General features: G+C 40.2%; 1 protein-coding gene across 14 annotated transcripts in view; it reads right to left on the reverse strand.

The window, feature by feature from the left end:
- Positions 1-13,562, reverse strand: part of add1 (adducin 1 (alpha)) — a 29,636-nt gene that overhangs the window by 10,195 nt on the left and 5,879 nt on the right. For 3 of the 14 annotated variants that reach the window (XM_076886557.1, XM_076886556.1, XM_076886562.1), the window contains exons 1-10: positions 9,340-9,447; positions 7,048-7,256; positions 6,469-6,631; positions 6,134-6,285; positions 4,462-4,542; positions 4,144-4,293; positions 3,913-4,056; positions 3,722-3,820; positions 3,225-3,398; positions 2,790-3,140 (exon numbers count right to left, since the gene is read on the reverse strand). In XM_076886557.1, the coding sequence (XP_076742672.1) occupies positions 2,790-3,140; positions 3,225-3,398; positions 3,722-3,820; positions 3,913-4,056; positions 4,144-4,293; positions 4,462-4,542; positions 6,134-6,285; positions 6,469-6,631; positions 7,048-7,256; positions 9,340-9,400 (1,584 nt within the window). In that variant the 5' untranslated portion in view covers positions 9,401-9,447. Of the gene's footprint in view, positions 1-2,789; positions 3,141-3,224; positions 3,399-3,721; positions 3,821-3,912; positions 4,057-4,143; positions 4,294-4,461; positions 4,543-6,133; positions 6,286-6,468; positions 6,632-7,047; positions 7,257-9,339; positions 9,466-13,562 lie in introns of those variants that run through there. The other 11 variants (XM_076886565.1, XM_076886567.1, XM_076886568.1 and 8 more) reach the window with 10 other exon arrangements.

Genomic DNA, 13,562 nt, shown 5'->3' on the forward strand with positions numbered 1-13,562 from the left:
TTAAATTCAGGGGACTCCTCTACACCACAACCAACATAATCTATCCAAGGCTACTTTATCAATGTATTATATAGGATTTTCCCAGTAATACAGAATGTTAACTGACGCTTCATTTCCACAGAATGACTAAACATACAATAAAGCGGTAGATTTTCATACCTGACGTTACTAGATTTCATACTAGATGAAATGTGACTGGGAAGCTTAAATCAGTTTGGAAATGATCATTTAGGTTAGTACTTAAGAGTCAAAAAATAAGGCCTGTGGGCCAGAACTGGCCTGAAAAATTGAGCCTTGACTCCTGAGGTTAAGGTCACTTAGCAGATACACCTATGGTATGAATTTCAAAAATCCTACTTTGCCTCGTTCTCTAGTTATCACATTTATAAACTTGAGCGCTCACACCGCCCAGCGGGGCGACAACAACAGGGGTAATGATTCTGACATCCATGTCTTAGATCAAGGAACAGTAGGCTGTTGGAAGGCAAATGTGAAATCAGAGCTGACATTAAAGGATTTACAGCAAACACCGTGTTTAACATTATTTAGGTGAGTATAAACTCATCTGCCTTTGAGATAATAAATGACAAAATGTTTAAAGGTGCCTATACACAGATTTAAGCAGACCTAGCAGCTATAAGTTCATTACAAATCACTTGTATAACACTGATCTAATACGCTTTGGTCCCTCCGCTGCATTGTTTCCCCCTGCATCCTCCTCTTCGATGCAGTCACAAAAACAAGTTTTTGTTTGGATGACTCAACTTCATTTTCTTCTTTGGGATTCCAAGAAACATTTGGTTTTACTTCCATGTTGTGTTTGGGTTTGTATTTGTTTTTTTTTAATAACAAGTGACGTGTTGACCGGTGAGTCACATCACGCTGCGTTCCAGGTCACAGCAGCAGTCATCCTAAATTTCTGACTTTGTTATTTTTTGGTCACAAGACTGTCACTGTGCTCCACAGCAGCATCACTGGTGCTACAACCAACTTCTTTCATCAACAAAAAACCCTCATTTGTCATCATCATTGATATGCTATTTTAACTTAAAAACAAGAACTGAAAACATCACAGGATGGAGAAACAAAAAGTGGTAAAAAGGGTAAGGCGTGGAGGGGAATAAGGAGCTGGGTGGGTGGTTAGTTGTGAGGGAGAAGTGAGACATGACAGGGTGGCTGAGTGGGTGACTAAGACGATGAGGCTGGCTTACGAAGCGAGAGTGGCAGTGAGGGGTGAGCTGGCATCACCAAAGTCATTTTCCAGGCTGATACACAACAACAAGGACGACAGAGATAAGAGAGAAATACACCCGAGGACACCCGCCCATGTTGGGACAAAGAAATCGAATGTCACAACACCACAGACTAAGAATATCTTACCCAGCTGAGGATCAAAGTGTTAGGTGTCTTGCTAAATAATGTGTTCCTCTTAATGTGAAGAAACAACCCATGGTTGTAACGCAAACCTGGTAATGCTCAGCATGATTGCAGGGAAAACCCATTTCCGCACCAAACTGAATGAGCAGCAGGTGAATACAGAAATCAAATCTTCAGCTTTCATGCAAAATGCTTTAATTCAACCTTTGAAAACTAGGCATGTGTAAGCATAAGCTCATGACTTCATTCCTGTTTTGTTACAAGCTTGGCTGGTTAGCTGCCAAACTAGAAGATAGATGAGGAAGGGAATCTTGATGGAAGTAGCTGGATTGGGTTGGTTGAGTATGAGATGAACATGTAAACACGATATACTCACTGAGAAAGAGTCTCACACACAACATTTCCTACTTTCCCAACAGGAGATAATTAATTCAAGGGTCAGGTCAAATTTCAAAAGTTTTAGTTCTTTCTTTCTTTTTTTTTGAACCCCGCCCCAAACAGATCCACTCATGCAGGCCTTGAGGTGCTCAAAGCCACTTTGGAAATAAAACTGAAATCAGAAGATTAGAGAGAATATGAATAATAGGAGGAAACGCACAAATGCACAACTGGGAACAGTTGCAAGTGTTTGAGGAAAATTAAAAAAAGGAGCAGGCTGCATAACTCTGTAGTGAAGTAAATCTGGAATAATCCAGTGTGTGTAAAGTATATTTAACCTGGAAAAATAAATACTCTCATCATGCCACCTTCCTTCTTTACTCTATAGTACGTCTATACAGATTCCTAAAGATTTTTGGTGAATAAAGCCTCAAAACTCAAAGAACTTTTTTTCTTAATTTCTTTTTTTACTTCATTATCTTCTCACTCTTCTTTAAGCAACAAACGTCACGATGCACAGTTGTGTATTAAGGGATTGTGAACAATACGGTGGTCAGGAGCAACATCACCTGTTTGTGCCACATTCACCTGCCTACCTGCAGACTCATGCCACACCCCTGCTGCTCGCTCCTCTGGGAAAAACATCAACACCAACAATGCATTTCACTACTACACATGCAGTGGGGCATGCTGTGGGCAGCTGGCCGGGCATCATGAAGTATTAGGATACCAGAATAAGAGTAAAAATAGTCAAGACATAATCACAGCTGTGAGGTAAGCTGTGAAGTACAGAGACTGCAGTAGAAAGATGGATTACTGGGGCATTTAAGCACTAAGAAAGAAAAGCAGTAAAAAGATAGATTGCACCGACTTGCATTTTAGCAGGCAAGCAGTTCTGTGAGAAAACGTGAAAACCTTGCAACATTCTTTTCATTTTCATTGTACTCAGACCCTCAGGATGCCGACCATCTACCCGTTACCACCAACAAGGTAGCTGTAAAATCTATACTATGAACAATAAGGTAGGCACAGACCAAGCAGTTGGTTATACAGCTTGGCACGCAGACACCGGACGAGAGAGACTGCAGCAAGGGTTTGACGTGATCATGTGTTATGTTCGTCCACACCTTAGGCTTCGACTTGGGGCTGCTGCCGTCGGCCCCGTCCTCAGAGGGCTCATCGGGGCGGCCGCTGGCATTTAGCCAGCGGGTCTTGTCGCGCTGGCCGCGCTGGAAGCTGTGTTTCAATGGGGAGCGAGCACCTGAGTCACTGTCCTCCCCATATGAGTAACCACCGTGGGCGGAGGAGGCCATCTCCACATCACTGTACTTTTTACCTTTGTCTCGCAAGGCTGGGCAGCGGTAAGGATAGCCCGTTCTGTAGCCCTGGATGGAGACAAAGCAAAAAAATGTGTGACTATGTATGTGTCTTGCATATAACTTAAATCATCCCTCTCCCTTTGTGCTTACCAAGTTGTCGAGCATTCTCATGAGGGCTTCAAACTCCTGCTCCCCGACTTGCCACTTGGGATGGGTTGAGGACCCGTCACCAGCTGGCTCAGGGACCTGTGGGCGTGACTTGTATTTCCCAGGGTCCAACATCACCAGATTATCTGGCCCTCCAGCGCTGGCCAGTGTTCGTACCTACAAAATATTAAGGGGGGGTATACAAACAGACCAAACCATCGAAAGATCCAGAATCCAGAAACAAAACCAAAAAAAAAAAAAAAAAAAAAAAAAAGAGAATGAGGACACAAGCACATCAAGGAAGAGACACAGACATCCAACACAAGGACAGATGAACATGTATAAAGAGACAAAGAGACAACGGACAAAAGCATTAGTTGTGAAAAACGCATACAAACATGTATGACAACCACATGAAACAACAAAGCCAGAATATTACGGATCGTTTGACATTAAAAAATTTCAATGTGTTACCACTACCAGGTGGTTCAGTGTCCTACCTGGATCTCACAGGCAGTGACCAGATAGTGGATGTAATAGAAAGCCTCCTCCACTGTTTCACCTACTGACACCAAGCCATGGTTCCTAAGGATCAACACCTGAAACAAACGAAATAAAAAGAAAATTCCCTTTAGAAATAAATTCTCTCCTTTTGATTTCTATTACACACACACAAAGACTCTGCTGTTACCTTGCTTTTAGGGCCAAGGTTTCTCTGTATAAGAGTAGTTTCTTCATCATCCACGAGGATGCCGTAGTAGTCATGGTAGGCCACCTCACCCAGGGATAGGGCCTCAGGAGAGATGGGTAACAGTCCGCATTTCATGGCTGACACCTGCAAAAAAAATAAACAGGCTCAGACAACACCTAACCAACTATGTTTTTAAATTGTAAATTTACAGCATGCACTACTGTTGCTTACCGCTGCCCCTGCAGGTGTATGTATATGTACGATACACTTGACATCAGGACGTGCAGCATAGATGGCAGAGTGGAGAGTGAAACCGGCCTGGTTGACTCCAAGGTTGGTGCTGCCACGGTCTACCATTTCACCTTGGAGATTAATCTTCACCTAGATGGAATAGCAGATTGTATGAGGTTGTATAACCCCGTTTTGAAAACTTAATCTCAAAAGATGTAAACTCATGCAGCTCAAGGTATTATAATATGAGGGGAAATTGCTTCATTCAATAACAAAGGGAAAACAAAGCCTCGATTAATGATCTGAAGTGCTTCTTACCAAACTGGAGGCAGTGACTTCACTGTAAAGGAGCCCAAAGGGAACAATAAGGAAGCGCTCCTGGTCTGAATTCACTCTGACCTGTAAGACAAGAACACAGCAATGTTAGATTACTGAAGGTGGCTCAAACTGAGCAGCACTGTGAGGAAACAACACTCACAGAATCCTGAACAGAAGTAAATTTCTATGGCAGAAATTTACAAATAGCCAAAAATGGTGGAGGAAAAAAACAAAAACTGGAGTTACTGTGCAGATTAGTGCACTGTTCAGAGTAGGGCTGCACGATTTTGCATAAAATGAGAATCACGATTTTTTGGCTTAGAATTGAGATCACGATTCTCTCACGATTTTCTTTTCCAGTATAAATATTTATTGCACTTATTAACTGCACATCAACTTCGTAACAGTTGAGACTGAACATAAAAACAATAAACATAAAAACAACAAATGTCTCACATTTTGTTGTTGCCGCAAAATGTTGTACTGCTTGAAATTCCGTCTCCACCGTTGCTCGACGCTGCGTGTATAGAGCAGGTAGTGCAACAATAGAAAAATAGTTGCGGGTTGGGACTGTGTAGCGTTTGTCTAGGGTGTTGATCATTTTCCTAAATCCCTTGTTTTGCACAGTGTTGATGGGAGCCATATCTTTGGTCAGGTGATAAGTAATAGCCTCCGTAATTTCTTTGTGCCTGCAGGAGTTCGACGGGTATAGGGAAGCGCTGTATAAGGTTCCCGTTATTGATGTTTGGGTGGTTGACCGGGACGGATTTTCTCCTGTCACTTTCTCGTCATCCCTGACGTGTTCTCCGTTGTTTTTTCCCTGCTAATTTTAGCATCACACGGCACAGCTTCTGTATCACGTGGTATAAGGCTCCGCCCTTGTCATTTGTTGAGCAGGAAGAGTGAGCGCTTGTTTTCATGCAGATTACGTCCCGGATCAAAATGCGGTACAATTGTCGTCTTTTTTTCTTTTTTTAATCGTTGTCATTTGGAAATGAGATCGCACATAAGTATGAATCGAGATCACGATTTTCTAACGATTAATCGTGCAGCCCTAGAACAGAGTATATTTTCAGTTATACATTCTGCTGACCACTAACATTAAAGCTATTTAGATAATGCTTTCAAGTAACTCCCTGTATAGGTAACGAGTTGTGAGAGTTGATTCTAGAAGATCTTTGGGATGTCTCTCTGCTGATTATCACAGTAAAAGATGTAGGGCTTTTTACTTCTTTGCTTATTGGACAATAATGTGAACAAACATAGTATTTGTTCAGTGGTCTCTTTGGGTGTAAAGAGACCTGTTTAGGTTAGCACTCTGAATTAAGCCTTCACTGAAGCCATCGTTTTATGAAATTATGGGCAGTGGAAGTGTCAACTGCAGGAAAAATATGTTTTACACCTTATTTTGTGACACAGTCAAACTTTTGAAAGTCTTATTTGTTTCGACTGGTGATTGTACACACATCCCAGTTACCATTGAAATTGAAACTCTATCCTTGATTTAAAAAGGGGCTTAAAAATAACCACCCAGAATCATCCCAGGATCATTGTACAGTTACAAGACTTGCTTCTAAAATGCAGCAATGCATCAGACTCAGACTGCATGGGCATACTAAAAGCTGTGTCAAAATATCAACCTGACGTTTTATTATGGAATGAATGAACGTACTGTGAGGTGGTTGTAGATGAGCTCAGACCAGCCAAACAAGTCAGCCAGCCGATAAAAGGCAGCCAACTTGCAGCGCAGCAGCTTCTCGCCCTTGTCGTAGGAGATGGAGTCAGAGCCACGCAGATCATTGACTGGAGTCACCATTCCCAAACCTGTGAAGAAAGAAAGAAAAGGCAATCTCACATACAACAATTAGATGGGTTCTGCCACTGAAATCTGACTAGAGTCTTTGTGCTGAAATCAACTCTGGCATGCTCTGCATTACTCATTGTGAGCACAGACACAGCAGGGCTGAGGTCAAGAAGTCACACACAGCCATTCTCTTCTCTGCTTACTCATATTGAGTGCCGCCATGCCTCCTTGTGGTGCTGCAGGGTACATGGAAGGCATACTGGTGGTCATGAAATCTGCGATCTGCTGCAGAGCCAATAGGCTTGTGGGCGTCTTTCCCTTCTTCAGCTGATCCTGGATCATCGTCTCTAGCTCCTCGCAAAAGGCCTGGAGGGCCGTTGACACAGACACGACAAACAAACAAAAAAACAACAAAACGAACAAATGATCAACTTTGAATTTTAAAGGGTGGTAAGAGTAACTTTCAGAAACAGGGCAAATCCTAAAGGCAGAAATAACCACGGATCTACACAGATCTAATATTAATTAGATTCAAAAATGCATAAAACTGAGCCTGTATGAAAGGGCAACTTCTTCAGCTTCTCTCTGCACAGTAAAAACTTACACATCAGTGCTTTTCATGCATATAATCGACCTCTGAACAAATTTTTTCACTGTCCTGGGCATTCTGCTGACGAATCAACGAATCAAGAGATTTCTGAACATATGAACCATGACCTGACTCTGATCCATGAAAACCAAACAACATGAACAAGCAGAATTAATGAATACGTCCTACTGACGGGGCTCTGTAGGATCATGGAGACTCTCTTCCTCTGCTCCATCATGTTGAAGTCCTGTCGCAGGTCCGGTGCCATGTTCCTCTCCCTCTGGTACTCTGGACTGCTCTCATCTACCCGGTCAAAATATCGCTCCTTGTGGGGGGCTGTGGTGGGAGGGGGGGCTGTCACCACCCCGGCACCTGACTCGCCGTTCATCCTGGGCTGGCCTCCTGTAACCGTGTCAGAGACTACTGTTAAACATCTAATAGAGTAAAACAAATAGTAACATTGTACATTTCTTAAGGGGGTTTGTGTGGTAGGCTTAATGTAGCTCTTACGGTCATAATGTAGTCTGTAAAATGAGAAAGAAATTGTTCAATTTAACACTAATTCAAAAACTGCTAAACATATAATTTGAAAGCAATTCACGTTTTAAGTGGTTATCCTTTTACTAGAATATAAATCAAAATTAGTACTTTCTGTGTGTGTTTTGATGGCACACCTATGTACTGTCTGACATACAGTATATAGATTTCCATCATAACAGTCAACACCATCTGTATTTGAAGCTTGGTTACAAAGTGCTTTAACTTAAGGAAGTTTCCTGTTGTAAAAGAGGAAATGAGAATCACCCATCATTAAACCAGAAAGCCAATCATGCAAACCATACCGCCCTTACAGCCTGCCTTGGTCATGTGACCACATAGAGGTTATCATTGATTTCCACAATGTGTTTCCTGAAATCACAACAGCACTCCACTGTCAACTCTGGCCAAAGGAAATAAAAGAAACTGAAAATACAGCCAGCTGTATCTTGTTATTTCATAATCTTTGTGATAGATATTTACTTTTTTTTTTTCTTCATTTAGATAGGACAGTGATGCAAAGTCAAAAGCTGGGAGAACAAACAAGGGGAAGATGAGCAGTAAATGACCTTGAGGCGAACTCAAAATCAGGCCTCTGCTATAGCCTTACAGTGTATGGGTTTCCCTGCTCAGTCATGTGAGCTATAACAGTGCATGTTCTGTTATGTTGTTGACATGACTTATAGCATATAGCCCGCTAATTCTAACAGTTACTTCTTACAGCTTTGCATATTACCTAAAGCAGCTGCTATAAAACTATAAACTGACAACAACAATAGTGAGGGATCTGCAGACATGAAGCCAGATTTATAGTAGATCCAAGTTGATCCTCCTGGCTGAGTGCTTGTAAGGATAAATAGTTTGCAGCTGTCTGTCACTGGACAAAGTACTCAAGTGCTGACTCTGAAGGGCACAGACAAACTCATGAGGAAGCGTGTGTGTGTGTGTGTGTGTGTGTGTGTGTGTGTGTGTGTGTGTGTGTGTGTCTGAGCCAGCCCATTAGTTCAAATCAATACAAATTGTTGAGCCAAAAGTGCCATGACAACAGCATACTGAACTCAAAGCATCCAGCATCACAGAGGGAGCTGACGGACCCTCTTTTTTCTCTTCCTGTCCGCTTTTATTGGTGTTCTGAGATTTTCCACATCAATAACACCAATATTTCCACAGATCTGAGGTCACGAATTTAAATCAGGACTTGGTTTCCCGTTTTGCAAATTCTACACCAACAATACTTTGTCCAATTTTTTTTACTTAATAAACTTAATCTGTACAACAGATAGGCAGGTTGTAATACCTTCATGTGTGGTATAGTCAGACCAACAATATAATAATTAAAGACCACTGACAGAGACCAAAGATAAGTCCTAAACATGCACCGTCTCTTTATTAAAGCGTCTTTATTAAGTATGATAACAGGTGTGTATCATATCAAAGTAATTATTGTAAATCTAATATTTAAAATCTAATATCAGTAAACATGTCACTTAAACACAGTAAAGCACATCACAAAAGTCTGAGACCCATTAAAGATAGCAGTTACATTTAGCAGCACTAGTTTGGCTGGTCAATTGATTTACCTCCTAATGCTTATGGGATGTCCAACTTTAGTGCCATTTGTTGTCCCCTATGCATTTCAATTAAAGGCTTTTGGCAGACCTCTCACTCCAGCAGTGCCGAGATACAAAGTAACTGTTGCTTTTACTGCTTGGTTCCATCTTTTAATTGCACTTTTATACATTTGCTTTTATTTAGCATTATGTTTAAAAAAAAAGACCCTTATTTTAAGATAAATGTGTTTAAATTCAATTTACCAATTACATTCAAACTAAACATGCATTTCCTACATTTTGTGCATTCTATCAAAAAGGTTAGTGTCATCATTTTTAGTATTACTCATTGAGCAAAATAATGAAAATGTAAATACTTGAAACAAAATAATCCTTACGTCTTCCACGTGTAAGGAAACTCCAGACTCTGTCCAAAGAGGAGACAGCTGAGGTTGACATGGCTATCTTTGCAATGGCATTCGTCCCCAATTTCCTAAAATCAAGCACTTTTATGTTCTTCACCTTTTGTTTTCCTATCTGTTGCTTTCCTTTTGTCATAAAAACCAACTTAAAGTGCAATTAAGAAATAAGAGAATGAGAAAAGACAGCGAGGCTGCATACTCTTTGAAACCATTCAGGAAAAAAACTCAGTTTTGATTCAGTCATGTAACTAGGGCGTGAGTTATTGACAGAGGAATACAGAGCACTGAGATCTGGTGCCAGACACTCATTAGGGAGAGAGATCCTCTGTCCCTGGCCTATTAATGATGCAAGGGAATCTCCAAATAGTAATTTTTTCCATGTTGTTGGTCAATCTCTATCAACAAAATATACTTTATTTTTTAAATGTACAGCATAAAATGTTACATATTTAATAAAATTTGTCAGCAGCACTGCTTTGATTGTGTACTTTTGCACATATATTTAAGCCATCTGCCACAAATCATGGAAGATCTCAACCTGATGAATCATTATGAATGAAGTCACTGAAATATATGCCAATCACATAGAGCCTCAATAGGACTAGAAAAGCAACTTTTACAGGTCATAGTACAAAGCTTTCTGCTCTTCAGCCATTAATGTGTCATGTGAAGCTAAAAGGTGTTAATGACGGATCCTCAGTACATGAAGGGGCAAATCAATCATTTTAAAAACTGAAGCAGTGGCAGCTTTTGTCACGCTGCTTAAAAATATGAAAAAAATCGACTATATTTAGTTTGATGGAGAGCTGCACAATTAATCACATTTTAATATCCATCCCAATTTTCGCTCCCAATAATTAAATGAAGTTTTTGAAGTCACCAAGTAACAGCAAATCAAGCGATACCTAAATCAGCGCCAAGTTAATGCCTCCACGAGCCGATCACAGCTGTTCCCAGCACGGTGCAAGTTTCCTGGACTAGTATGGATAAGTAATACTACAGATAGACAGATAACCAAAGTCAAAGGTGAACATCACCATCCATTGTTAGGAAATAATTTTAGTGATGTTAACCAAGAGGAAATCATAGAGTGCTGAAGAGCTGTTGTTGCACTGCAAAGCAACACGAATTAAAGACTTTATATTTTGCCTCTAGGAGAGGCACGTAGGTCAAGTGGACCTCATTGTCTGCAAAAATGTTTTAATTACCAGGATTGTAGCTCAATGTAAATGTATTTCAGTTAGTGTTACGTTTTGGTGAAACTTGATTCATTATTTACAAATTTTCTTCTGAGAAATTCACTGAATTTACATGAACGAGGAGGACAAATTTTATCTTTATGCTAAAAATCTGTACATTAGCTGCAATGTAGCACAACATGGATGTTAAAGCACTGTTATGTTCACACGAAAGTGTAATAAAAACATTTTTGTCACTAAAAATGAATAATCAGAATCTCAATACAGATTAAAAAAAAAATAGTGATAATCATTTTGGCTCTAGTGTGATGTGCAAAACATCCAGAACGACAACTTAAAACCCAAAGAATGCTCTTTAAAAAGGTGCAATAAGTGTAAGTATTTTATGCATGTATGCAGGGATCATGCAATTATCAGACTAACCAATCGGGCCAATCCTTTTTCACTTATCAGTATCAACATTCTTCTTTCACTCCTCACTGATCCCCCACTTAAAAAACTGACTGTTTACATATCACGAGTAAAATCCTACCAATGCTGAGCAAACAGTAACATTTGGAAGCAGCTCTGATGATCGAGCAAAGCTGTGGTTTGAAGGTGGGCAGATATTGCTGAACTTTCAAAAACCATCACAATCGCCTCTGCTGAAGTTGCAGCACCACACCAGCTGCCCTGATGCCCATGTGCCAAATTAATTAAATCAGGCTAAGAAAGACAATTTGCATCACTTAGCGTCCAAAACAGCTGTTACATGCTGTTGCAAGGCAGTGACCTCTTCTAGAGTAAGCTATTCATACATCATAAACTTTTTAAAATCACTGTACAATCATTTCACTTTATTCATAATAGCTACAGGCAGAGTTGAGACTAACACATACCAAAGCTATCTGACAACACTGCAGTGTCTGCAGTTCTTCAAACACTGACCCATGTCAGAGTGGGTTACCAGAAAAAGGTCTCAATGCTTCCAGACAGTTAGTCACATCTTTTTCACTTTGATTTAATTTGCGGAAAAGCCACGTTACATTTCCTGTTGATGGTGTTAACTGTTAATGGCAATGAGGCAAAGAAATTGTACCCACAGTCAAGAAACGCAGAAAAATCAACACCACAATACAGAAATATACCTTTTCATGCTGAGTGTAAAACACACCAATTTAGAGCCATCTGAGAAGTGGAGAAAGTTTGCCAGCATTTTCACAATCTGAAACCGCGTGAATTGTAAGACCGCAAAATGTTTATATGATATTTCACAGAATAAGTGCATAAATAAACCGCGTTTGATGAAACTGGACTTTTGTGACTTACTTTGGTTAGGGAAAAAAAAAGAACCTACAGATATTATTGACACTAATGGCCCACAGCATTTTATCGCAAGTCAGCAACATATCAGCATTATCCATTTGAGCTTAATGCCCTAGAATCAATATCAAAATTGAGACTGTTTATAAAAGCTTTAACTCTGCATCTTTTTCAGTCCATTAGCACTCGGTGGCAATGAAGAAATTTGTGCTTGTGTTGAAGTTTCTAATCAGACAAGTACTGATAGGTTTTTTGATTTAAAAAAAAAAATGTTTTGGAGATACTAATAATTAATAAGGTTCTTTGAGGCAAAGTTAATATAGTAAAACCATGAAAACAACATTTAGGTCTGATTGGAATCCTAAATCTTGTTCACATTGAGCCAACTCTGCGGACTAAAGGACTGCAGGAACACTGTAATAGGATCCTTTCATTTAAAGCTGCCATCACCCTAGAATCCAAACCGGCAATGCACAATGCTAAAAGTTCTGCTTAGTGCTGCAAATTCAGGTGGAACCATGTATCTCTTAAATTATATTCAAACCACATAGAGGCAGATGAGAGAAGAGCTGTGAGAGAAAGAAGACAAAGGGTACACAATAATCTGCTAGCTTTCAAATCCACTGCCATACCTGCGTAAACAAAGCACAGAAAGGTCAAAAGGAACATTTAATTTTATGCATTTAACAAAACCCTCAAACAGCACTGAATAAGGTCACTTTCACTGCTATCTCAAAAGCATTTGATACATAATTTCTTACTCCACTCAGCCTCACTTCAAACATCAACAGAGTCCCTCCAGCTGTTAAACAGCAGACACTGCAAATTCCAGCAGGAGCATATTCAGTGCAACTCTTTTCTGCTGTTTACAAGTGACAAATGATCAGATCTCAAAAGCGTTTATTCCTTGTGGACAGAGTAAGCAAAAAATCATCAGACACAGAAAGTTTGCCATTTCACCAGGCCCTTTCCTCCTTTCTCCTAAGAAATGTAGATGCATGTGTTCAGCTGGCCTCAGCTCCTGTTAGGAGTACAGTTGCCTTGGAAACCAAACACATCACCATGGAAACACAGGACAGCCTATAAAGATTGCTGTTATGTAAGAACAGCTGTGGGCCAACATCACACTCCAAGGCAGTCAGTGTCAGAAAGCACAACTTGGAATTAATGTGCCACTCATTTAACTAGTTTGGCCATTCGCTATCAGACCACAAGACTACAAGAAAAGAATTCCACTTCCACTATGGTGCCATTTAGAGTATGATAGCAGTATATCCGGTTGCTTTTGCTCTTGGTTTCTTAGTCTGAAGTAGTCCAGGATTTTTAGTAGATGCACCTATAATGTCAATTTCAAGCTCCTATGTTGCCTCATTTTCAAGTTATTTCAGTGCATTTAGGTGTCCAAGCCATTCACCCACTCACCCTCCCAGGTGACAACAAGGCTGAGAGGTAAATATGTCTATCCTGGTTGTTATAATTTAATCTTACAGGAATTATTTTGGAAGCAAAGTTAATATCATCAATCATGCAGTAATGGATTAAATAGGACATTTTGGCTTTTGTAACCACACCCACTGGAAAATCCGTATTGGAAAGTGCTCTGTAGTTGCTGAATAGAGCTCAGGGAGTGTTTAAAGACTACCCTGCAAATGCCGGGGACTTTATAGCTACCTTTACTATCATCACTTCATCTCAGCA

Source organism: Maylandia zebra, linkage group LG7 (assembly GCF_041146795.1).
Source record: "Maylandia zebra isolate NMK-2024a linkage group LG7, Mzebra_GT3a, whole genome shotgun sequence".
NCBI classification, from domain to species: Eukaryota; Metazoa; Chordata; class Actinopteri; order Cichliformes; family Cichlidae; genus Maylandia; species Maylandia zebra.